The sequence below is a fragment of the Martes martes genome (assembly GCF_963455335.1).
Source record: "Martes martes genome assembly, chromosome: 8".
NCBI lineage: Eukaryota > Metazoa > Chordata > Mammalia > Carnivora > Mustelidae > Martes > Martes martes.
Window position 1 is genome coordinate 85,799,949 of NC_137895.1, and position 26,165 is coordinate 85,826,113.

General features: G+C 36.7%; 1 protein-coding gene across 4 annotated transcripts in view; it reads left to right on the forward strand.

Moving 5' to 3' along the window:
- Positions 1-23,522, forward strand: part of LARP4 (La ribonucleoprotein 4) — a 76,635-nt gene extending 53,113 nt beyond the window's left edge. For 2 of the 4 annotated variants that reach the window (XM_080811094.1, XM_080811093.1), the window contains exons 9-16: positions 6,851-7,063; positions 7,649-7,752; positions 10,943-11,155; positions 11,805-11,853; positions 14,568-14,729; positions 20,643-20,767; positions 21,110-21,278; positions 22,844-23,522. In XM_080811094.1, coding sequence (XP_080667220.1) covers positions 6,851-7,063; positions 7,649-7,752; positions 10,943-11,155; positions 11,805-11,853; positions 14,568-14,729; positions 20,643-20,767; positions 21,110-21,278; positions 22,844-23,182 — 1,374 coding nt within the window. In that variant the 3' untranslated portion in view covers positions 23,183-23,522. The remainder of the gene's footprint in view (positions 1-6,850; positions 7,064-7,648; positions 7,753-10,942; positions 11,156-11,804; positions 11,854-14,567; positions 14,730-20,642; positions 20,768-21,109; positions 21,279-22,843) is intronic. The other 2 variants (XM_080811095.1, XM_080811096.1) reach the window with 2 other exon arrangements.
- Positions 23,523-26,165: the final 2,643 nt, after the last annotated feature.

The window sequence follows — 26,165 nt, forward strand, 5'->3', positions numbered from 1 at the left end:
TATAAGCCCTAATCAAAAGACACAGGGTATTAGAATGGGTAAAAAAACAAGACCCATCGATATGCTGTCTATGAGAAACTCACTTTAGACCCAAAGACACCTCTAGATTTAAAGTGAGGGGGTGGAAAAAATGTGCCATGCTAATGGACATCAAAAGAAAGCTGGGGTGGCAGTCCTTATATCAGATAAATTAGATTTAAGTCAAAGACCATAATAAGAGATGAGGAGGAACACTATATCATACTTAAAGGGTCTGTCCAACAAGAAGATCTAACAATTTTAAATATCTAGGCCCCTAACATGGGAGCAGTCGGTAATATAAATGAATTAATAACAAAATCAAAGAAACACATCAACAATAATACAATAATAATAGGGGACTTTAACACCCCCCTCACTGCATGGCAGATCATCTAAGCAAAAGATCACAAGGAAATAAAGGCTTTAAATGACGCACTGGACCAGATGGACATCACAGATACATTTAGGACATTCCATCCCAAAACAACAGAATACACATTCTTTTCTAGTGCACATGGAACATTCTCCAGAATAGATCACATCCTGGGTCACAAATCAGGTCTCAACTGGTACCAAAAGATTGGGATCATTCCCTGCATATTTTCAGACCACAATGCTCTGAAACTAGAACTCAATCACAAGAGGAATGTTGGAAAGAACTAAAATACATGGAGGCTAAAGAGCATCCTACTAAAGAATGAATGGGTCGGGGCGCCTGGGTGGCTCAGTGGGTTAAAGCCGCTGCCTTCCACTCAGGTCATGATCCCAGGGTTCTGGGATCGAGCCCCACATCAGGCTCTCGGCTCCACGGGGAGCCTGCTTCCTCCTCTCTCTCTGCCTGCCTCTCTGCCTACTTGTGACCTCTGTCTGTCAAAGAAAGAAAGAAAGAAAAATGGGTCAACCAGGAAATTAAAGAAAAATTTTAAAAATTCATGGAAACAAATGACAATGAAAACAACTTCATGGGGTCCCTGGGTGGCTCAGTTGTCAAGCGTCTGCCTTTGGCTCAGGTCATGATCTCAGGGTCCTGGGATTGAGCCCCATGTTGGGCTCCCTGTTCAGTAGAGTGCCTGCTTCTCCTTCTCCCTCTGCCTGCTGCTCTGCCTACTTGTGCTCTCTATCTCTGTCAAATAAATAAATAAAATCTTAAAGGAAAAAAAAAAAACACAATTGTTCAAAATCCTTGGGATGCAGCAAAGGCGGTCCTGGGAGGAAAGTAATCTTGAGAAAATCAAGATTTTCTCAAGAAACAAGAAAGGTCTCAAGTACACAACCTAACCCTACACCTAAAGGAGCTGGAGAAAGAATAGCAAAGAAAGCCCAAACCCAGCAGAAGAGAAATAATAAAGATGAGAGCAGAAATCAATGAACTAGAAACCAAAAGAAGAGTAGAACAAATCAACGAAACTAGGAGCTGGTTCTTTGAAACAATTAATAAGATTGATAAATGAAAGGGGAGAGATCACAACCAACACCAAAGAAATACAATTATAAGAACATATTATGAGCAACTGTACGCCAGCAAATTTGCAATCCGGAAGAAAAGGATGCATTCCTAGAGACAAAAACTACCAAAACTTAACCAGGAAGAAATAGAAAACCTGAACAGACCAGTAAGGAGATTGAAGCAGTCATCAAAAATCTCCCAAAAAATAAGAACCCAGGGCCAGACAGCTTTCCAAGGGAATTCTACCAAACATTTAAAGAAGAATTAATACCTATTCTCCTGAAACTGTTCCAAAAGATAGAAATGGGAGGAAAACTTCCAAACTTGTTTTATGAGGCCAGCATTACCTTGATCCCAAAACCAGACAAAGACCCCCATCAAAAAGGAGAATTACAGACCAATATCCTTGATGAACGTGGATGCAAAAATTCTCACCAAAATACTAGCCAGTAGGATCCAACAGTACATTAAAAGAATTGTTCACCACGACCAAGCAGGATTTATTCCTGGGCTGCAGGGCTCATTCAACATCTGCAAATCGATCAATGTGATACAGTACATAAATAAAAGAAAGGACAAGAACCATATGATCCTCTCAGTAGGTTCAGAAAAAGCATTTGACAAAGTACAGCATCCTTTCTTGATTAAAACTCTTCCACAGTGTAAGGATAGAGCATACATACCTCAGTATTATAAAAGCCATCTTTGAAAAGCCCACAGTAAATATCATTCTCAGTGGGGAAGAACTGAGAGCTTTTCCCCTAAGGTCAGGAACACAGCAGGGATGTCCATTATCACCACTACTGCCCAACATAGTACTAGAAGTCCTAGCCTCAGCAATCAGACAATAAAAAGAAATAAAAGGCATTTGAATTGGGAAAGAAGAAGTCAAAGTCTCACCCTTTCCAGATGACATGATACTCTGTGTGGAAAACCAAAAGACTCCACCCCCAAATTCCTAGAACTCATACAGGAATTCAGTAAAGTGACAGGATATAAAATCATGCACAGAAATCAGTTACATTTCTATACACCAACAGCAAGGCAGAAGAAAGAAATAAGGAGTTGATTCCATTTACAATTGCACCCAAAACCATAAGATACCTAGAAATAAACCTAACCAAAAAGGGAAAGAATTTGTACTCCGAAAACTATAAGGTACTCACGAAAGAAATTGAAGAAGACACAAAGAAATGGAAAAACGTTCCATGCTTATGGATTGGAAGAACAAATATTGTGGAAATGTCTATGCAACCTAAAGCAATCTACACATTTAATGCAATCCCTATCAAAATACCATCAATTTTTTTCAAAGAAATGGAACAAATAATCCTAAAATTGATTGATTGGTCTTATTCTTACTGTTTGATGGGAGGAGGAGGATTCCTGGCTTATAAGGATGTAAAACATACCTTTCATTTACTTGTTAAAGTCACTTTTTTATGCCTTAACATTATGCATTATTTCACTTGATATTCCTAACAAGCTAGTGAGGCTGATGATTCCTAATCTAACCCGCTCACATCTTTTATAGTCTGTCCGTCTGTCCTTCCTTCCTTTCTTTTTAATGCAAAAAGATGGGTTCATTATAGTACAGGGACAGGACAGAAAGAGCTGCTGTTTTATTTAGTTCTTTTACAAAGGTCAGTAAACTTTTTCTTTAATGGACCAGAAAGTGAACATTGTAGATTTTGCCAATCATGAAATCTGTTGTAACTACTCAACTCTGCCATTATAGTACTAAAGCAGCTATAAACAATATGTAAGCAAATGGTCTGATTTATTTTATTAAGTTTTAGAGCATTGCTTTCTTTCCTTTTTTTTTTTAACTTAGGAAATTTCAAACATAAGTAAAAGTGGAGAAAATAGTATAATCAATCACTGAGAATTTCCATCAGCTAGTTTTATTTTTTTTTAAAGATTTTATTTATTTATTTGACAGAGAGATCACAAGTAGGCAGAGAGAGAGGGAGAAGCAGGCTCCCTCCCGAGCAGAGAGCCTGATGCGGGGCTCGATCCCAGGACCCTGAGATCATGACCTGAGCCAAAGGCAGAGGCTCAACCCACTAAGCCACCCAGGCGCCCCAGCCATCAGCTAGTTTTAACAGTTTGTAGAGCATGGCCAGTCTTGCTTCATCCATATTCCCACCCATTTCTCCATGCCCGCAGTTATTTTGAAGCAAATTTTATACTTAATTTTACCTATAAATAAACTAGTTTTTGTAGCTCTGAAAGGGGGATTTTTTAAAAAATCACAGCTACAGTATCACATTTTCCTGATTCTCGTTTTTTGTCTTTTTTCTTTATTTCTGTAGTTTTCATTCTTATTTATTTTTTCTTTTGAAAGTATGTTGAAATAACTAAGTTTTATGGAGTTTCTCATACATTTTGCTAGCTATAGTTTTTATTGTGTTAAAACGTGTATATAAAACTTACGATCTTTAAGTATATAATACAGTTGTACTAAACACATTCACCACCATCCATTCACGTTGACTTTCTTAATCCTGTAAAACTGAAATTCTGTACCTATTAAACAATAACTCCCGCATTCTCTCCTCCTTCTAGCCCCTGGCAACCACCATTATTCTTTTAGTCTCTGATTTTTGACTACTCTAATTAGTTCATATAAATGAAATCATACATTTGTTTATTTGTGACTTTTATGTCATTTAACATAATGTCTTAGGTTTATCCATGTGTAGCATATTGCAGTATTTCCTTCCTTATATAGCGTCTTTGAAGAAGTGTCTATTTGAGTCCTTTGCCTATTTTTGAATTGGCTAATTATATTTTTTTAGTGTAGTTTAGTATAATCCTCTGTCTCCTGTACTTCATGCAAATTGGTAGCTAGATTTAGAGGCTTGATCAAAATTTGGTTTGATTTGGGAGCAGCAGAGAGAGAAAAGCCTGTATATTTTTGTATCTGTCTCTCTTTTATGCTAGGTGCTACTGATCATTGACTTAATCTGTTAATTAGAGGCTACAAAGAGGTGCTATGTTCTGGCTTTCTTTTTTCCCATTTATTAGTTGAAGGACTTCTGTAAAGGGGAGCTTAGCATCATCTTTATTACTTTGAGGTACAGCTCATGTGTAGAATACATGATAAATGCTTGATTCTAGCTTTTATTATCAGTTTTTGAAAATAATGTGTTGGTTCCCTAGGAACTTTCAAAAATGACCAGAGATTTTTTTTTGTTGGGTATTTAAACATATTTGGTGTGCTTGTTGTCCTTATTGATGAATTGTGGCCTCTTTGAGTTAACTTAGAAGACCTTTTGTCACAGCCTTGGTAATTTTCAGTGGTTTGCTTGCTCTCTAGTGTGACAAGATGTTCCTAGTGTCTTGTATATTTTGTGTCAAAGGCCTGGGGTTAGTCAAATCTCCAGAGTCCCTACTTTACTTTTATGGGGAGGTCATACTTTGTAGTCCACTAGCTAGGCACAAGGAGTTCTTGGAGTTATTGGTATGGTCGTTGTTTAAAAGCCTTTCATTGAACAGAGCTATGAAATATGTGTGTGTTTGTTTGTTTGTTTGTTTGTTTTTAACAAAAATATATCATGAGTTTATACTGAGGCTTCCCATTTAAATTCATGCTACATGATTTTCACTTCTTCAGTCTCACATCCATGTCTTCTTTCTCCCATGTGAAAAATCTCAGATCTCAATGACCTTACTGTAATTACTGACTGCTTTCTCCCATAATCATACAAAAAAGTATCAGAATAACAATACCAATAGGAATATAATTTTGGAAACAAGTTAAACTTTGTTTGCTGTACTTTGCCTTGTGATTTGTTCCTAAGGAACATTCATAACAGTTGATTTTATTATGGCTCAAAATCACTTGAGATTTTTTTTTGTTACATTACTAATATAACACAGATGCACATTTAGGTTAATTTTGCTTTTAGCTTTTACAATTGATTTTTTAAATTTTATTTTCAGTGTGTGTGTTGTTGTTTTTTACGATTTTATTTATTTATTTGACATACAGAGATCACAAGTAGGCAGAGAGGCAGACAGAGGGAGTAGGGGGAAGCAGGCTCCCCACTGAGCAGAGAGCCCGATGCGGGACTCGATCTCAGGACCCTGAGATCATGACCTGAGCGGAAGGCAGAGGGCTTAACCCACTGAGCCACCCAGGCGCCCAGTGTGTGTGTTGTTTTAAAGTAGAATATCTAAAACAGTGTGTTGGGGCACCTGGGTGGCTCAGTTGGTTAAGTGTCTGCCTTCAGCTCCATGATACCAGAGTCCTGGGATTGAGCCCCACGTCGGGCTCCCTGCTCCATGGGGAGCCTGCTGCTCCCCTTGCTTGTACTCTCTCTTTCTCTCTTTCTCTCTCTCTCTGTCAAATAAAAAATAAATTTTTTGGAAAAAAAATAAAGTGGTATATTAAATACATACTCCTATATATGTGTGAATGCAAGTATATCTTCTATTGCTATCTGACTTAGCTAAATAATAGCTTACTTATACATATTCTTAATCTCCTTGCTTTACCTATTTTTTTAAAAACAATAATATATTCTGGAAGTCACTCCATAATAATACTTAGAGCGATTCCTCAGTTATTTTTACATCTGCATGATAATTGTGTGGATGTAATATAGTGTATTCAACCATTGGTGGACTATTTTGTGTGTGTGTGTGTGTGTGTGTGGTGTGTGTGTGTGTGTATGTATTGGGGATAGTTCTTTCCCCCTTCTTATTACAGTTAGTGTCAGTGAACAGCCGTGTGTATCCTTTTTTTTTTTTTAAACTTCTTTTTGTTCAGTGTGTATGTGGAAAAGATTCCTTGAAGTGGGATTGATGAGAATGTGGTAAATGCATATATGATTTTTGGGAGATATTGCTAAGTTTTTGTTTATAAGAGTTGTGCTATTTTACATTCCCATCAGCAGTATATTTTGCCACAACCTTATCAACAAAGTATGTTGTCAAATTTTTGGATTTTTTGCCAATCCTGTGAGAAATGTTAATTCCATTTTAATTGCATTTCTCTTCGTAAGCAAGGTTTAGCATCTTATCATATGCCTCAGAGCCATTTGCCTTTCCTTGTGAACTCTGTTCACTTCTCCAACACATTTTTTTGATCTCTGTTTTTAGAATGTTTTATGTTAGGATTATTAGCCCCCTTGTCTTTGATAAGTTGCAGTTAGTTTTACAATTTGACTTTTGTGGTTTTACCTTGTTATTGTTGTATTAGCCATGCAAAAGTTTTTAAAATAATTTAAAGCTATCAATCATTTCCTTTTGCTCTACTGACTGTATAGCAAGCAGAATAACATAATCGTGTAAAACATGTTTAAAATGTAAATTAAATACATTTGTGAAAATACACACTTACTCCACATTATAATATGTTCCTTTTGCTTCTAGGCAAGGATAAAAGCCATCAATACATTTTTTGCTAAGAATGGTTATCGATTAATGGATTCTAGTATGTATAGTCAGCCCATTCAAACTCAAGCACAGTATGCCTCACCAGTTTTTATGCAGCCTGTATATAATCCTCACCAACAGTACTCAGTCTATAGTATTGTGCCTCAGTCTTGGTCACCAAATCCTGCACCTTACTTTGAAACACCACTGGTAAGTGAGATCCTTAAAGACCTATAAAATTTTTCACTCAAGCTGAAATTTGAAGAAATTAGAGTAGTTTATTTTTTGTTTTGTGTTGATAACTGGTTTCTTTCTGGCTTTTAAGTAGTGATAAGGGTATCTAATCACCATGTGACTAAGACTTGAGCTATTGATTCCTATAATTTTATTCTTTAGATTTTGCTGAATGAATTAAAATAAGAAATTGGGTAAATCCTGATTAGTTTAAAATGCTTTCAGTTAAAATTTTTCAGAGAGAATGTACTTTATTAAGTAATAACCTAATGATTCCTTGATATTTGCAGTGAGTATTACAAAAGTGAATAAGTAAAATGCTTAAAATTAATTTTGCCTTGTAAAAGAAATTGAGGGGGATCCTGGCTGCCTCAGTGAAGCATGCAGTTCTTGAGCTCAGGGTCCTGAGTTCAAGCCTCATGTTGGGTGTAGAAATTACTTAAAAATAAAAAATCATTAAAAAATTTGATGCTAGGTTAGTTCATCAGGAGTTTCTTAAAGCCTTCACACTAGGTTTTGCCCTTTTCATTAATTGGTTTTAAACATTACATTTTCTTTTAGGCTCCCTTTCCCAATGGTAGTTTTGTGAATGGCTTTAATGCACCAGGATCTTATAAAACAAATGCTGCTGCTGTGAATATGCCTCGACCATTCCAAAAAAATCGGTAAGATTAAAAATAATAGTGGTATGGGGCGCCAGGATGGCTCAGTCAGTTAAGCATCCACCTCTTAATTTTGGCTCAGGTCTTGATCTCAGGGTCATGAGTTCAAGCCTACATTGGGGTCTACACCCAGCATGGAGCCTACATAAAAACAAAACATAATGGAATTTATTGTACACAATTCCCAGTAGTTCTTAAAGAATTACTGTGGTAATCACAGTTCTTATTTACAGACTTAGTAAAAAGCTTAAACAATTTATTGTAGAACTAATAAACACACTTTGACCTCATAGTGGATAATTTGTATAAAAAAAATTTAAAACTAAGATTATACATAATACATACTGATTTTTTAATATTAAAGATAAAATTATTTTATGATAGTAACATAAAATGGGTTCATGTTGTTCCTTTATTGTCGCTTGTTTTTGTTTGTGGTACTTTCTTGGTGAAAAGATTGAAATCACAGTAAGAAAGCCAAGAATGACAGTCCAGTGATCCTTGTTTATAAGGAAGTATGCCTATGCTTTTGAAGGTACATGGCAGGTTTAGTATAATTTGTGTTATTCAAAACCATTCATCTACAATCCTTTTTCATATATTTGACCAGTACAGGTTGTTAATTTTTTTTTTTAATAAGATTTTTTTTTTAATTTATTTATTTGTCAGAGAGAGTGAGCACAGGCAGACAGAGAGGCAGGCAGAGGCAGAGGGAGAAGCAGGCTCCCTGCTGAGCAAGGAGCCTGATGTGGGACTCGATCCCAGGATGCCGGGATCATGACCCGAGCCGAAGGCAGCCGCTTAACCAACTGAGCCACCCAGGCGTCCCAGGTTGTTAATTTTTAGTTACAAAAATTATACATGAGTATTTTCTTCTTATAAATTGCAAATATTACAGATGAAACTAAGAGCTTTTTGACGGACCCTAATCCTTGTTTTGTTTCTTCTAAAAAGTGACCACTTCGAGACCTTTATTTATCTGTTTGTTATTTATTTATTTACTTATTTATTTATTTATTTGAAGTTATCAGTCAAGGAGAAAGTAACTTTTAGGAAGCCCTTTTGTAGTTTATTATATGAACCTTATAACAGCCCAGTGATGATCACTAGACCTACTTAGAGAGACTAGGACTAACTTTCAGAAGTCTGGGCATTTTTCTACCTTTCATACTTCCTCTTTCTGTCACTTTACTTCTTCCTTTCCATCTTTTATCACTTACTCTTTTATCTTTCTTTTTTCTTTTGCCTGGACTGAGATTGTAAGTCCCTCTCAGTGAAGGGTAAGATTATGAGATCTGAGGGCTGTTTAAACCTAGTAACTTTTCTGTTAGGTATATTGAAATGCAGTGAGAAAATTTAGGCGAATGATAGTTCTGAACAGATAAACAGCATTCTCTTTCATGAAGTCATTTTCAGATATGATAGATAATAAAAATATTTTAAAAACACTTTGTGTTGACATTGTATAATTTTCACTGCTATTAAAAATCTATTTTGTGGGGCTCCTGGGTGGCTCAGTTGGTTAAGTGCCTTCAACTCAGGTTGTAATCCTGGGATCCTGGAATTGAGCTCCACATCAGGCTCCCAGCTCATCAGGGAGCCTATTTCTCCCTCTCCCTCTGCTGTAGCATGTCCTCCCCGCCCCGCCCCCACCTCCACTTGTGCTCTCTGGCACTCTCTCTCTATCAAATAAGTAAACAAAAATCTTAAAAATATTAAAATCTATTTTGTGACATAAAGTAATTATTTCATATAATCTTAATGAAATTCAACCCAACTTTGTCTCCTGGTTTTTATATTTAAGTTTTAATGGCAGTAACCTCATTTTTTTTTATTTTCTGTAAAGAATAGGGTAGCTGTAGCTATTGTTGAAATTCATGTTTAATTGTTGGGGTTATAATTATTTTGAAGTTTTAAATCCAGATTCAGAGAATCAGGAACTGGCAATGTGTTGATATAAATTTATAACCAGGAAAATAGACTGTAAAAAGTGGAATTTTTAAACACAAATAAGGGGCCAAATATAAATCTTATACTTCCCTGTATAATCTACTGTAGTGCCAAGGTCCTCAGTTGCTTGGGCTTACTTCAGGTGTTTTCATTGTTGATTAAACTGTAGCCTCCTTTACCCCCTACCCTAGCTTCATCTGCTTACACATTGTTGGAGAATTGGGTGCTTATACCTGTCATCCAAGGTAAAAGCTACCCTTGTTTATAGTTTTGGGGTTTTTTGGGTTTTTTTTTTAACTAGATTTTATACCTAATTCATGAAGCCATGCCATGCTATTAGTTGCATTATCTTTCCTAGCTTTTTTTTTACAAAGGCTCTTTGAACAATTAATTTAGTAAGAAGGTGGGATTTTAATATATTGCACTGTTTCTCTGGTTTTCGTTGTCACTCCCCTAAAGAGTGACATCCCCCCAATTTTTTTTAGACATCACCCCAGTTTTTCCCTATGAAAATTTAGTATTTAAGATATGGTATATGTATTTATATAATACATGTATATCTGTGCTCTATGCATAAAAGTAAGATTGGGATTTTTTTTGTTGTTCCTTCTCAGCCCCACCCCCCACCCCAGGAACCTTTTTTACTCCCACTAGGGGTGATGTTGCCCCATTGAGAATGTATGGCATAAATTCTTTAATAAGCTTAAAGCCTGGCTGACTTAGGTGTGTCAAGACTGCTACTGGTGTAAAATTAGCTAAAATCCTAGTTGTATTTTGAGTATTGAAATAGAGGTAGTTTTATCTTGAAGAACTTTGGATTTTACTCCAAATATCTCCAAACAACTTCTTTATTTTTTTAAGATTTTATTTATTTTATTTATTTATTTGACAGAGAGCGGGGGTAGTGGGAGAGGGAGAAGCAGGCCTTCCTGTCGAGCAGGGAACCCGATGTGGGGCTCAGTCCCAGGACCCTGGGATCATAACCTGAGCCAAAGGTAGATGATCAATGACTGAGCCACCCAGACACCCCTCCAAATAACTTTTTTAAATGTAAAAATCTCAGACAAAAAGAGTTTACATTTTTATAATGTGACACTTTTATGTGTACCTCAGTTTGTGGAAAATAGAATACAGTAGAAGGCAATTTTTAACTTGTCCCTTTAAATGTACTTTTTACCATTAAGGGGAAGGATTTTCTGTCTTCATTTATCCTCTCATGTATGTGATCTTATATTTCTTATAGTGTGAAGCCTCATTTCAGGTCATCGAGTGGTTCAGAACACTCGACAGAGGGCTCTGTGTCATTGGGGGATGGACCATTAAACAGATCTGGTTCAAGGAACTTTACAACTGAGCGGCATAACCCTACAGTAACAGGGCATCAGGAGCAAAGCTACCTTGCAAAAGAAACTCCTACTATACAGATGGAACAGAATGGGGACTATGGTAGGGGCAGGTAAGGAAATATGGTAACAAATACGGATAAGGTATAAGAAAATTCTTTGCTCATAATGTGAATATTTGAAGAACATGATCTAGTGATTATTTTTTGTTTAAACTATTAGTGTATGGTTATGCTAAATGAATACAGTGTTCATATAATGTGGGTTAATAGTTTTTATAATTACTAAGAAATTTATAGTGCCCATATAGAATATAGCTGAATCAGAGGTGTATAAAGTTACTCTGAAGTTCTTTATGCTTTACTGAAGAAAGAATAGCTTAGAAAGATCAGATCCTATCTGCATTCTAGTTTAATTTCTTACAACTTGTAGCTGTGGAAATGGGGAAATGGGGTTATACCTTACTGCCTACTCTGCCGAAATGAAACAAAAAACCTTGATATACTTCTGGTGTGGAAGGAGCGCTACTTAGTAAAAGTGGGCCCACCTTACTTGGTGGTGATGGTAACAGATGAAGTTTTTGGTAGATTAGTTTAGGATCCCTTCAGAAGAATATATATTCATTTCTTAATAGTGGAGATATAGAAAGTATCGTTAGCTAAACTAGAAATTCACCCATCATTGATAGAGTGTATTATATATTTGAAGAAACTTATGAGTTGTCCCTCCCATCATCCCCAACTTTTTTATCATTGTTAAAAGGAGAACTCTTTTCAGAGGTCGAAGACGACGAGAAGATGAGAGAGTCCAGGTAAGTATTTTTTACCTTTATTACATCTATTTATTTATTTTTTCTTTTGTGATTTAGTATGGCATTGGCTTGTGGTTGGTCTTTCTGGGGTTTTGTCTTGTTGATTATAGTATTAGGCAAAGGTAAATAGAACCTGTGCTTTGACCCTGAAATATCCACTACTACTACCACTATTCCCCACCCTTAAAGCACATGTATAGTTAGGGATTTGATCTATGTTTCTTGTGTTTTTAAAAAATTACTTGAATACCTGATATAGTCATATGGTTTAAAAATTAAAAAATGAAAATATTCAGTGAAAAGTTTATTACATTATTAATGGACATTTAAGTACTTTCAGTCTTTCAGTCTTAAAAACAGTGCTATAATAACTTCATACAACCATCATTTCCTATGAATTTAATAATGCCTGAAGGAGAATCCCTAGAATGGGATTTCTGGGTCATAATTCAGTAAGTTGCTACCAGCCCACAGCTTTCTATAGGGGTTGTGCCAATTTGCACTCTGTCAGACATTGAACAAAAGTTCCTATTTATCAATAGCCCTATAAATATAGGACTTTTTGCCAAGCTGATAAAGCTTATCGTTCACTTACAAAGCTCTCTGGATGGTGTGGGAAACTTAAACTGTTTATTGTTAGTTGCTGTGGGGACAATTTTCTACCTACTATTTATTCTTCTATCCACTAATCTTATAAAACTGCTTATAGATTTAAAAACTTTTATAGTTCTAAATATGTTTTTATTTTGACTTATCTAGCTTCAAATTAATCATGTTTTTATTTTTTTGTGGTTTGTTCATGGTGAATGTTTGCCATCTCTTAACTGAAAACAAAAGGAATTGAGAAATCAGAATGATGTAGGAACCCACAGAGGTCTCAAGAAAACCCTGCCTAGAATTTACAAATAAATCATAAATGTAGTATAATACTTGTTTTTACCTGTATAAGTAATGAATTATATATGCATATTAGCATACATATAGCATGTAGGCTACGTAAGATACGTAAATACTACATATATAAGTAGTGAAAAGATAAGCATTTTCAAAGAAGAAAACATATTGCATTGTAACACACAGAATGATCCTTAGGGCAAACTGTGAGTATTTTAAAATAGTATTGTTTTGGGGGCGCCTGGGTGGCTCAGTGGGTTAAAGCCTCTGCCTTCAGCTCAGGTCGTGATCCCAGGGTCCTGGGATCGAGCCCCACATTGGACTCTCTGCTCAGCATGGAGCCTGCTTCCTCTTCTCTCTGCCTGCCTCTCTGCCTACTTGTGATCTCTGTCTGTCAAATAAATAAATACAATCTTTTAAAAAAATAAAAATAAAAAAGTATTGTTTTTCATTTATAGCTTTCTGTACCAGGGGCCCCCATGACATGGCAACAACTTTTTTAGGATACCATTGCAGCAGTCCACATGAATCCTCAAGTGGCCTTTAACAATTGAGGAGAGAAGAGATTAGTTTTGAAGTCTGTATAATATGTTGAAAATACTGAGGATTGAGGACTGGAGGAGTGAAGAAAAAGGAGACAAGCCTGCTTTCCAGTAGGAAAGGCAGTGTGGAAATGCCTTTGTACAGGAAGGAGATTTTAGCTAGAGATAAAATTTAGTATTTGTAAGCTTACAGAAAGTAATTGAAATAATAAAAGTAGATGAAATCATTCAAGGGACTCTTGTAAAGTAAGTGATTTAAATAAAGTGGTCAAGAATGGAACTTTGGCAACATAGTAGCTTTGGGCTGAAGAATAAGATTACTTACTATGTTGTTTCCTGTATCCAAGCAAAATCTGAGTAGAGAGGCTGATAGGCAAATGGATGTCTAGGTTTCAGGTAAAGGTCTGGGCTGACAGTATTGAAAGTGTAAAATTCAGTGAGTTTTGGCAAATTTCCAGTGGTCTGTAGCCAGAAAGTCACCAAAAGTGAAAAAGATAGTTGTAAAGGTTGTTTGCACATACGTTAGTAGTTGAAGCCATGAATAGTGGCTATCACATAGGGAGAGTATGGAAGTGAAAAGAGTAGTAACCACATAAAAACTGAAACTGTCGAAGGGAGTAGGTAGAGAGCCACAAGCACCTGATTATGAGATCTGAAAATCAAGAGAAAGAGGTATCACAGAAGCTAAGGGAGGAATGAGCTCCCAAAGGAAAGAATGTTTACCATGCCGGGTTCTATATGAGGTTGAGGGGGAAAAAGTCTGTCAGATATGGCATTGTGGAAGGCACTGGTGACTGGTCAGCGCAGTTTTAGTGGTGATTGCAGAGGTGAGGAAGTACAAGTGAGGGGCTTGTCAGGGAATAGAATGGTGAGCAGAAACACAGATCAGGAGATTTTTCAAGGAAGGATATTCTCGTGAGACTATGGAAGGAGAAAAGCTGATGGCAAATTTAGGTCACACAGGGGTTTTTATTTTTGTTCTGAAAAGGGAATAACAACTTAGAAAACAAATAGTGGAAATTTGGTTAGCAGGCTTAAGGAGTGTGTCACAGTTTGCAAAAAAAAAAAAAAAAAGGCGGTTGAAGGAAGGTAAGTAGGATTGATAAAAAAAATAATAAAAGCTCAACTGAGAGGAGAAGCCAGGAATTTATAGGAGAACAAACAATTCTGTGCATTAGTATAGAGTTTTGTTTGTTTCCTTACAGCTTTCAGCTTCTGTGGTACAGGATTAGGGAATGAGATTGGCTTGTGACCTGTTTTATGATTTGTGTATTTTAGAGACCCCCGTCTTCATCAGCTGAAGCAAAGGCTCCAACACCAAAGTTTGACTTACTAGCCTCAAATTTTCCTCCTTTACCTGGAAGTTCGTCGAGAACTCCAGGTGAACTTGTTTTGGAGAGTAGGATGTCTGATGTTGTTAAAGGTGTCTACAAAGAAAAGGTAAATACTGAGGCATCCATCTTTTACTTGTGGGACCATAGCTAGCCTTTGTTTGCAGTTATTATTTGAAATTTTATTTGTACTTAATATGTATTGCTATCATGTTTTTTATTCATGGGATTGTCAGCTTACTTAGAGTATTATAAAAAGATTTATGATGAAGCTACACAGGCCAGTAAAGCACTGGGTGTTGTGTAAGACTGATGAATCACAGACCTGTACCCTTGAAACAATACATTATATGTTAATTAAAAATAAAATAAATAAAAATTAAACCAGTTCAAAAAAATAATGTCTTTCTTCACTTTTGCAGGTCTTTGGTATCAGGCAGCTCATCTTGGTAGAACCAATTAATGCAAACTGGTGGAAAGTGTTATTTGCACTTAAGCCTATAATTAGTGATATAAATGAATTCCAAGTTTGGTAAAATTCAGGCTTTCAAGTAATGGAGAGTTGGTATCAAAGACTTAGGAAATCAACCTTTAGGATAGGTCCCCCTCCTAAAATATTTTTGTAGACCTCTTCCTGTACTAAGCCTTTACACCCCACTATTTTTCTTCCCTTTTTTTCTTAATTCAATTTTTATTTTGATTTTATAGGACATATACATAGTATAATTAGGCTAGTGAAAAATAGTAGTCCTGTGCAGCCATTTTAACTAGCTTTTTCTCTTGTTTTCCCCCTATATTTCTAATTAAATGGTTATCTACTATTCCTTTTTCTTTTTTTTTTTCTTTTCCTTTCCCTTTTTCTTTCTCCTTTTTTCTTTTTTTTAAGTAATCTCTGCACCCAATGTAGGGCTTGAACTCACAACCCCAAGATCGAGTTGCATGCTCACGGTATACTTTATTTCTTGACTTTATAAGTTTCAACGTTGTCTATTAACTTTCCATTTAGAACCTAAGGATTTAGCTCTCAAGCCAGCATACTTTTCTTACCCTCCCTGTATATTTTACTCCATTGTTTCTAGGGTACCATCCATTATAAGGTTCCCTATTGATTTAGTATCACTAAGAAAGTAAAAAGCAGGGCTGGGTGCCTGGGTGGTGCAGTTGGTTAAGCAACTGCCTTCGGCTCAAGTCATGATCCCAGAGTCCTGGGATCGAGTCCCACAATGGGCTCCCGGCTCCACAGAGAGCCTGCTTCTCCCTCTGACCTTCTCCCCTCTCATGCTCTCTCTCACTTTCTCTCAAATAAATAAATAAAATCTTTAAAAAAAAAAAAAAAAAAGCAGGGGTGCCTGGATGGCTCAGTTGGTTAAGCCTTCAGCTCAGGTCATGATCTCAGGATCCTGGGATCCAGCTGCACCGCCCTCCCCCATGTCAGGCTCCCTGCTCAGACAGGGTGTCTACTTGTCTCTCTGCCACTCCTCCTTCCTCGTTCTCTCGCTCTCTCTTACTCTCAAATAAATAAATAAAGCCTTTTAAAAAAGGTAAAAAGTATTGCCAGTTAGATTAGGATATGCTGTCATTTGTAAGTCGCATCTTGATACTACCTTCCCCCCCACCCCCCAGAACTGAACCTCACAGTATACTGCCATTATTTCTGCTTGCACTCTCAGTGGTTTGCTGCACAGTTGTATAGCTGGGACTTGACTTTACCATCATCCTGAGAATTTTCCTTACTTTTTTTTGTTGAATCCTCTCTCTTTCTTACTCTTGTTTTACTTTCCTTTTTTATGGTAGGTCACATCTTCCTGAGCTTCCTGAATTAGTGGTTTTTAGTATAAATTTCTTGAGATCTTCCATTCCAAAAATGTTTTTGTTTTCACATTGGATCAATAGCTTATTTCTGTAGAGATCTGCAATAGAAATCATTTTCCCATTTAAAAAAAACAAAAACAAGGGTGCCTGGGTGGCTCAGTGGGTTAAGCCTCTGCCTTCAGCTCAGGTCATGATCTCAGGGTCCTGGGATCGAGTCCCACATCGGGCTCTCTGCTCGGCAGGGAGCCTGCTTCCTCCTCTCTCTCTCTCTTTGCTTGCCTCTCTGCCTACTTGGGATCTCTGTCTGTCAAATAAATAAATAAAATCTTAAAAAAAAAAAAAAAAGAAAAGAAAAAAAAGAAATCATTTTCCCACGGAATTTTGAAAGTATTTCTTTGTCTTACCCTGTTTACAAAATTGTGCAATATTGTAGTTATTTCATCAGCCTTAAGATAGACATTTTTCCACCTTTGAAAATCTGTGATTAAACATTACCCTTGTTTAAGTGGCAGTGTTTTTTCTTAGTAATACATAAAATAATGGTGCGTTTTACAGTTGATGGCTTCTCCCATTTGGTGTATTGTGATTCACACATATATACATTTTTAAAGAAGAATAATAAAGTGTATCTCCCCTTGTGATCTCAACTCACGGTTGTGGACAGTAAATATCACAAGACAATGCCATGTGTCTCCCCTTCCTTTTTACAATTCCTCCTATTTCTTCCCTTCCTCCCCGTCAGAGGAAACATCCTGACTTGGCAATAATAATTTTCTTGCTTTTCTTTATAATTTTACCATTCCAGCTTGGGAAACTTTTTCTGTAAAATAGGTCTAGAAAGTAAATATTTTAGGCTTGTGGGCCACATGCTAAAAACTTAAAAACCACTCTTAGCACATAGGCCATACCAACAAAACTCAGAGGCTGGATTTGGCCAGCAGGCCTTGTTTTGTCAACCCCTAATCTAGAGAGTATACTGTTCAGTGTGCCTGTTCTTGAACACAACATAAATGGAATATATATTCTCTTATTTCTTTCATTCTGTATTGTGTGAAATTCATCCGTGTTGATACAAGTAGTTTGTTTTACACTGTTGTATTCTTTTGTAAGAATATCCTTATTTTACTGTTGATGGGCACTTGAGCTGTTGTGGGTTTTTTTTTATATTATAAGCAGTTCTGTGTATGTTCAAACTACACATACACCTTGTTTTTAGGTATATACATAGTGGAACTGCTGAGGGATAGGGCATCTAAAATTTAATTATAATTGAGGTCAACTTACCTTTTCATGTTGTATTGGCCATTTGTGTTTCTCTTTGTAAAGTGTCAAGTATTTGGCACCTTTTTTTTTCTATTGGGTTATCACTTATCTTACAGATTCATGGAATTTTTAAATTTATTTTGGATACTAATCCTTTGTCAGTAATGTATATTACTAATTATGGTTTGTTTTCAGTGTTTCGTATTTGTGAGTGAAAACAAGTTCTTATTTTAGTATGGTCATATTTATCAGTCTTTCTTTCATGATTTGTTCTTTTTTATATCTTGCTTAGGAAACAATCTGGCTTCCAGAGATCCTTTTTAGAAACCTCTCATTCTGATCCTTCTATGACCTCTTTTTCCCCCCTCTCTGAAGGCTTGTAGGATCTTTATTTATCCCTGGTATTCCGTGAAATGTCATGAAGGTGTATCTTGCTATGGCTCTTTATTAATTCATTGTACTGGATACTTGGTAGACCTTTTCAGTCTGGAAACTCATCCTTACATGCTAGAAAATTTTCCTGTATTATCTCCTTGATAAATTCTTCACTTCAAATTCTTCACTTCCCTTCCTTAAACTCTTGTGGGGTTTTTTTGTTTGTTTTTTTAATTTATTTGACAGAGAGATCACAAGTAGGCAGAGAGGCAGACAGAGAGTGAGGGGGAAGCAGGCTCCCCACTGAGCAGAGAGGCCGATGCAGGGCTCTATCCCAGGACCCTGAGATCATGACCTGAGCCAAAGGCAGAGGCTCAACCCACTGAGCCACCCAGGTGCCCCCTTCCTTGAACTCTTAATTTGATATTGCACCTTGTAGGTCGAACCTCTGATTTTGTTTTGGCCTTCCTAATTGTTTTTATACTTGTCTATAATTCCACAAAGTTTTTCTGAATATTACCTTTAAACCTACTGAAATTTGGGAGTGCTTGGTAGGCTTAGTTGGTTAAATGTCTGCCTTCGGCTCAGGTCATGATCCTGGGGTCCTGGGATCAAGCCCTGTATCAAGCTCCCTGCTCAGTGGGACATCTACCTCTCCCTCTCCTTCTGCCCATCTGCACCCCTCCCCTCCCCCACTCATGCTCGCTCACTCTCTCTCTCAAAGAAATAAAATCTTAAAAAAAAAAAAAAGGCTGGGGGGCGCCTGGGTGGCTCAGTGGGTTAAAGCCTCTGCCTTTGGCTCAGGTCGTGATCCCAGGGTCCTGGGATATCAAGCTCCACATCGGGCTCTCTGCTCAGTGGTGAGCCTGCTTCCTCCTCTCTTTCTCTCTGTCTGCCTCTCTGCCTACTTGGGATCTCTGTTTGTCAAATAAATAAAATCTTTTAAATAAAAAACAAACAAACTTAGTGAAATTTGTATTTCATCAATTGATTTTAATATCCAGGGCTTGCTATTAGTTTTTGTTTTTGTTTTTTTTAATGGGGTTGTGTGTGTGTGTGTGTGTGTGTGTGTGTGTGTGTGTGTGTTAGAGAAAGAGAGCATGAGCAAGGGGGAGGGACAGAGGGAAAAGCAGCCTCCTACTGAGCAAGGATCTCAGTGCGGTACTCTATCCCAGGATTCTGGGGTCATGACACAAGCCAAGGCAAATGCTTAACCGACTGAGCTACTCAGGCATCCTTTGCTTTTTTTTTTTTTTTTTACTTTTTAAAATTGTGTTAAGGGGTGCCTGGGTGGCTCAGTCAGTTAAGCATCTGCCTTCAGCTCAGGTTATGATCCTGGGGTCCTGGGATCGAGCCCCACGTTGGACTCCCTGCTTAGTGGTGAGCCTGCTTCTCCCTCTCCTCTGTGCCACTCTACCCCCCCGCCGACCTTAAGCTCTCTCTCTTGCTCTATCTGAAATAAGTAAAAATATTTTTTTAAGTATGGTAAATTGCACATAATATAAAATATACTAGCTTAAAGGGTGCCTGAGTGGTTTAGTCAATTAAGCATCCAGTTCTTGATTTCAGCTTTTGTCCTAATCCCTCAGGGTGGTAAAACAGTGTGGTGTCTGCTTGATATTCTCTCTCTCTGCCCCTCCTAAAAAATTTACCATTTTAAACATTGTTCAGTGTGTGCAGTTCAGTTGTGCTAAATACATTCACAGTGTTGTGCATCTAATCTCCAGAACTTTTTATCTTGTAAGTATAAAATGCAGTAGGGCACACCTGGCTGGCTCATTTGGTAAGCATGCAAGTCTTGGTCTCTGGGTTGTGAGTTCAGGCCCCACATTGGGTATAGAGATTCCTTAAAACACAAGATCTTTAAAAAATAATAATAAAGTAAAATGTTATGCCCATTACATGGTGACTCCCATTACCCATTACCTCTTCTCTCAGCCACTGGCAGCCACCATTCTACTTTATCTATATAAATGTGAGTACTCTGGGTAGCTTGCATAAGTGGAATCATGTAGTATTTGTCTATTTGTGACTGGCTTATTTCACTTAGCATGATGTTCTCAAGGTTCATCCATTATGGTAGTGTGTACCAGTACTTCGTTCCTTTTATTGCACAGTAACATTTCTATTATATGGATATACCACATTTTGTTTATCCGTTCACCAGTTGATGACTGTTTAGGTTGCTCACGGTTTTTTGGCTACTATGAATAATGCTACTATGAACATCTATGTGTAGACATATCTTCTCTTGGGTATATACTGTTGGGTCATATGGTAACTGTTTAACTTTTTGAAGAACTCCCAGACTATATTCCAAAATGCACCATTTTGCATTACTGCTTTCAGTGTATGAGAGTTCTGTTGTCTCTATATCATCACAAACATTTGTCACTTATTGGTTATAGCCACCCTAATGAGTGCAAAGTGATTTCTCATTGTGGTTTGAATTTGCCTTTCCCTAATGACTGATGATGGTTAAACATCTTTACAACCGTTTATTGGCCATTTGGATATCTTCTTTGGAGAAGTGTCTATATGAGTTAATTTTGAAATATGTTTTTACTTTAAGGATAATGAAGAGTTGAGAGTTAGTTGCCCAGTGCCTGCAGAGAATGAACAGACAGACTGCACCTCTGCCCAGCAACTCAGTATGAGTACCAGTCCTCCATGTACAGCTGAGCTTCCTGCATTAAGGTACAGTTTCAGTATAGAAGATCTTCTACATTAAGATTACTTTCTCGGGGCGCCTGAGTGGCTCAGTGGGTTAAGCCAATGCCTTCAGCTCAGGTCATGATCTCAGGGTCCTGGGATCAAGCCCCGAATCGGGCTCTCTGCTCAGCAGGGGGTCTGCTTCCCTCTCTGTCTCTCTGCCTGACTCTCTGCCTACTTGTGATCTCTCTCTCTCTCTCTTTCTGTGTGAAATAAATAAATAAAATCTTTAAAAAAAAAAAAAAAAGATTACTTTCTCTTCTGATTATTTGCTGAGCTGTTTCTTTGTGCTGTACTAAGTCTAATGTCAAGCTCTCTTTTCCTTAGCACAACTCAGCAAGAAAAGGATCCAGTAGAGGATTCCACTGTTCAGAAGGATGTTCTCAACCAGACAACTATACCAGTTTCTTCCCCAAGTACTGCAAAGCCATCAAGGACAAATAGTACTTCACCATGTAATAGTAACATAAATGCACCTGTAGCTGTGGCCCTACAGGTAACTTGATGAATTTAGTATGTGGGGGGGGGGGAGTAATTGGCTAAATAATAAGTGGTCTGTTTTTTGTTTTGTTTTGTTTTCGCATAAGACTTTATAGAGCAGAGTCATTTGGAAATAGCCCAAATTGAGGCTGCCAGCCTCAAATGAAACCTAGGAAGTTTAAAGTCACTGTGAAGAAATGGGAAATTTTAGCCATGTTGAGATAGTGAAGAAGTAACTATTCATTCTGGGTTTTTGTTGTTGTTGTTGTTTTAAGATTTTATTTATCTGAGCAAGAGAGAGTATGAGTTGGGGAGAGGGAGAAGCAGGCTCCCTGCTTCAGCTGAGTAGGAAACCCCATGCAGCACTCCATCCCACAACTCTGGGTCATGACCTGAGCCAGAGGCAGATGCCCAACCAACTGAGCCACCCAGGTTGCCCCCATTCTGTTCTGTTCTGTTTTGTTTTTTTAATGGCCTTTTTTTTTTTTTTTTAAGATTTTATTTTTTTATTTGACAGAGAGAGAGTACACGTAGGCAGAGCAGTAGGCAGAGGGAGAGGGAGAAGCAGGCTGTCCACTGAGGAGAGAGCCCAATGCAGTGCTCGGTCTCAGGACCCTGCAATCATGACCTGAGCCAAAGGCAGCTGCTTAACTGACAGAGCCACCCAGGTGCCCCATTAATGGCTTTTTTTCTGATCACCTTCTAGTTCAGTGAAACTTCTTTCTTACTCAGGTTATGATGAGTATTATTTTTGGGCTAAAGAGGCTCTGAGCCCCTTTGAAATTCCTTTTTTAATAATGTTTAACAAGTCTTAGGGCTACTTCCGTTATTATTCACTTTGCAGAAATCATTTTTATAATTAGGGAAATACAAAAAAGCAGGGCAAAAACACAAAATTTAATCATCTTTTCATTCATTAATATAACTAATTGAATTTTGGTATAGTTCCTTTTTTTCCAGGTTAAGGACATTTTATTTTCTTCTTTAATAATAGTACAGTGGCAGCTACTGATTACTGAATGCCTGCTATATGCTAAGACCAGTGCTAAATACTTTTCACTTGCTTTATCCCATTCACATAAGGCCCCTGTTGTCCTTTTTTTCCAGATGAGGTAATTAAAACTTTTAATTAGTCTTCTATTAATATATTATTTGTTCCCAGCTGCTCTGTTGAGATTCTTGTGAAATCCATCTCAGGGTTCTTTGTAGCCATGGAAGAGAGAATAGAAACATTGTATTTCATCAGATGAATGTACATTATTTACTTACTCTGTCCTTCCTTGTTAGACATTTAGGTTGTTTGCAGTTTTTTCATCACCATAAGCAATGCTGACATGAGCATCTTTTAGATAAATTCCTCAGGTGACATTATTGTATCATATATAAATTACCAAGGCTTTTTATTATTTCAGCCAAAAAAAAGTGTTTAAGATTACTATAATACACTTTAGTAATAGTGTATATGGAATGCCTATTTCCCTTTTCTAGAAGATAGCTTACTGATTTTCTTGTGGATCACACTATCCTTTTTGTACTTAGTTAAAGAATGTACCATAATTTTTTTTTATCTTCACTTCAAAGGAACCCCGAAAGCTAAGTTATGCAGAAGTGTGCCAGAAGCCCCCTAAAGAGCCATCTCCAGTTCTTGTGCAGCCACTGCGAGAACTTCGCTCCAATGTAGCCTCTCCCACCAAAAATGAAGAGAATGGAGCTCCTGAGAAGTCCATTGAGAAATCACATGAGAAGCCAGAAGCAAGGGCTAGTAAGGAGTATTCTAGCTTCCGAGGCAATACCATTCCCAGGGGAGCAGCTGGAAAAATCAGGGAACAGAGACGCCAGTTTGGCCATAGGGCTATACCTCAGGGAGTTACTCGACGTAATGGCAAAGAGCAATATGTGCCACCCAGATCACCAAAGTAAAGAAACAAACAAACAAAAAAACTATTCAAAAACTTCTCTCTTCCCATTAAACTTGAGCCGTGGCTATATTGAACTGTTCTGGAGGGGAGGGGGTAGCCAGGAAGGAAACAGGAGAAAAGTGTCTGTCTTTAAATCATTATGGATTTTGGAGTTGTGAGCAGTAGAATCCCAAAATTCATCTCTAAAGTGATTTTAAAATGCTGGAGGATTCCAATCAGTATAAATATATATATATATGTATACATATATAAAAATATAATTTTTCTATTTTTGTTTTTGATTTTAATTTGCAGAGATCTTCTGCCTAGAATCAATTTTGAGGGTTCAGATTTAGCTTGGGAAAAAAAAAAAACATATTACACATCCTTCAGTACAGGAGATGAGGGAGTGAGAGAAAATATTTTTTGAAGAAACATTTCTGTAAAATTAGAAATTACTTTTTTTAATCTATTTAAAGTTTGGCTTGGAGAATGCCATCTCTGCCTATATGGCCTTGTGTTGCAAAGCAGATCAGTGGCTAGGGTGCCTGTTGTGTGTGTGCGTGCAAGAGTGATTGAAGCCAAATCTGTTGTCATGTTAGTAAATGATTTGAAAACTGAATGTAATACTTGAGTAGATTTTTTTTTCCATTTTGAAATTCAGTCTGTCTTTTTGACCTTAATATTTCATTCAACAAGCTGTTAAGCTCTGATTGTACTTAGAGATGTGACTGTCAATCAGTTTGATACTCAAGGAAAGAAAGGGGGTTATTCAAAAAATCAAAAATTTGTTTTAGGTCTGAGTGGATAGGTCAGATGGACTTCAGAGATTTAAACTGCTTTGTGATTTCCTGCCCCACCCCACCCCTAAAATAGGAGACAGGTTTTTTTGTTACTTCATTGTCATTCTCTGTTCTTTGACTACCCACCCCCAAAAGCAAAATAACCAACATCTTACAGAATTGTATGTTTCTAATTGCCTTGACAGTTTAGTCAAATCATATAACTGTTCTAATCTCCGATTGAACATTGAAGTAGTTTACTCTTCTGTTCATGTATTTAGAACTTTAGATCCCAGAATGGTAGGTCAGACTGACCCTACAGTAATTTATTTGTGTTCGTGTTAAAGATGAAACATTGTAACTGATTTCTTAAAGTGTTAAGTAGTGTAGAAGTAAAAAAAATATATATATATATATATTAAAGGCTTAATTTGGGGGTGACTTTTTTCTGTTTACAATGTATTTTATCATCATCTTCCTTTTCTCCCAAAAAACAAAAAAACAAAACAAAAAAAAAAAACAGTTTGGAATTCACAGAAACAGAACCAGCAAGTCATATTTTTTGACTTAAGGTGAGAAAGATAGTTGAAGAAAATTAATAGTACATACTTTCTCAGTGAATAAAGTTGTAGCTGTCATATTAAGTAGGCAAGTTTACATGCTGGTGTTTAGAAAATGGCTAAAATATTAAAAACCATTTTGCATTAATCTGTTTTAAGTCATACTATTTTCAGAGTTCCATGTAAGGTGGGGTTTTGTTTTCTTTTTAGGGATCGTTTGTAATAGTCATAACTGTCCCTTATGTTAGTGAATTACATATGTACAAATTGAAACTGTAAATTGTGAACACTGGAAAGCACCATTGTGACATAGAGTAAACATCTTAGTAATATATTAAAATGAATGTAAATGGAGGTTAAAATTACATTACTGTGAAACTCATCTTCCAACTCTAAGTTAAGCTTTGGAGATTTGTATTAGTAGGTAACTAAACACTGCACATTTCTGTACAAGCCAGGATTATCATTTCTTTGTAACTTATTCAGCTTGGCAATTGCTTTTGATTTGGTGGATTGATAACATGATATAATATATTTAAGCAGTTTGAAACTATTCATTTCTACACACTATTTTTAAAAATCATCTACTAGATGAAACATACAATAAAACTACCTGTGCTGAAATTTGGGGGAAGTTTAGGTCCTTTAAAAAAAAAAAGTATTAATAATCATTGACTACATCTATGATAAAAGTGCTTATTTTGGTTTACTTAGATAATGCTGCAGTTGGTGGAAATGATAAACATTTAAAGTGTTAACACTCTGTGAATGCATTGGATTTAAGAGAATAAACATTTTATAAAAATCACTTGGTAAGGATTATAAACTTAATTATTGCACTTAAAAATGAAACATTACTTTTTTACAATGTCACAGAAATAGGCTTATATTACTTGTATGCTTGTGTGACTTACTGTTAGTCCACCCAACTTCTAAAAACTAAATGTTCTAATTGAAACAGAAGAAGAGTCTTCTATTTGAAGAAAGCAACTGTGTTCTTGCCTTTTTACCCAAAATGTTATTGGAAGTAGAAATTTGAAGACATGATCATTTTTAAATTTCTTATAAAATACATAGTGTTTTTAATTTAATTTGCCTCATTACAGTTAATAGTTCCCAGTTTGGTGGGATATATAGAGAAGAGTGTGTGTGTGTGTGTGTGTGTGTATGTGTGTGTGTAATATATTTTTTCTCACAGTATGTATTTAGCATTTATTTTATTACAGCAGATTTAAGGTTTGTATCAAAATGATGCCTATGAGTTGTGTGAAACTGTTTGGATTTTTTTCCAGCAGTTCTCTGTAACTGATGCGGGTTGGGCGCTTACTGTAGTTCAGCTATTTATTTGGTTCTGTAGAGGGAGGAATTTAAATGTCAAAATTTTCTCTTCATTCTTATGACTTAACATTTCCTTGGGTTGTTGGAGGCTAAAAGTAGATACAAATGATAACGAGTGTATAGTATGGTGGTTTTCTGTCATAGTTCTTATTGCATGAAGAGAATAAGAGTTACACAAGTTCATCATTTAGCACTTCATAGAGAAGGTATTTGGAGATACTGTGAGACCTGTCTCCATTTTCTATCCTGATAATTGAGGTTTTCAGGATATCTAGGGCCTGTCTCTACTTGAGTGATTCCATTTTTGCAAGTATAGACACTGGCA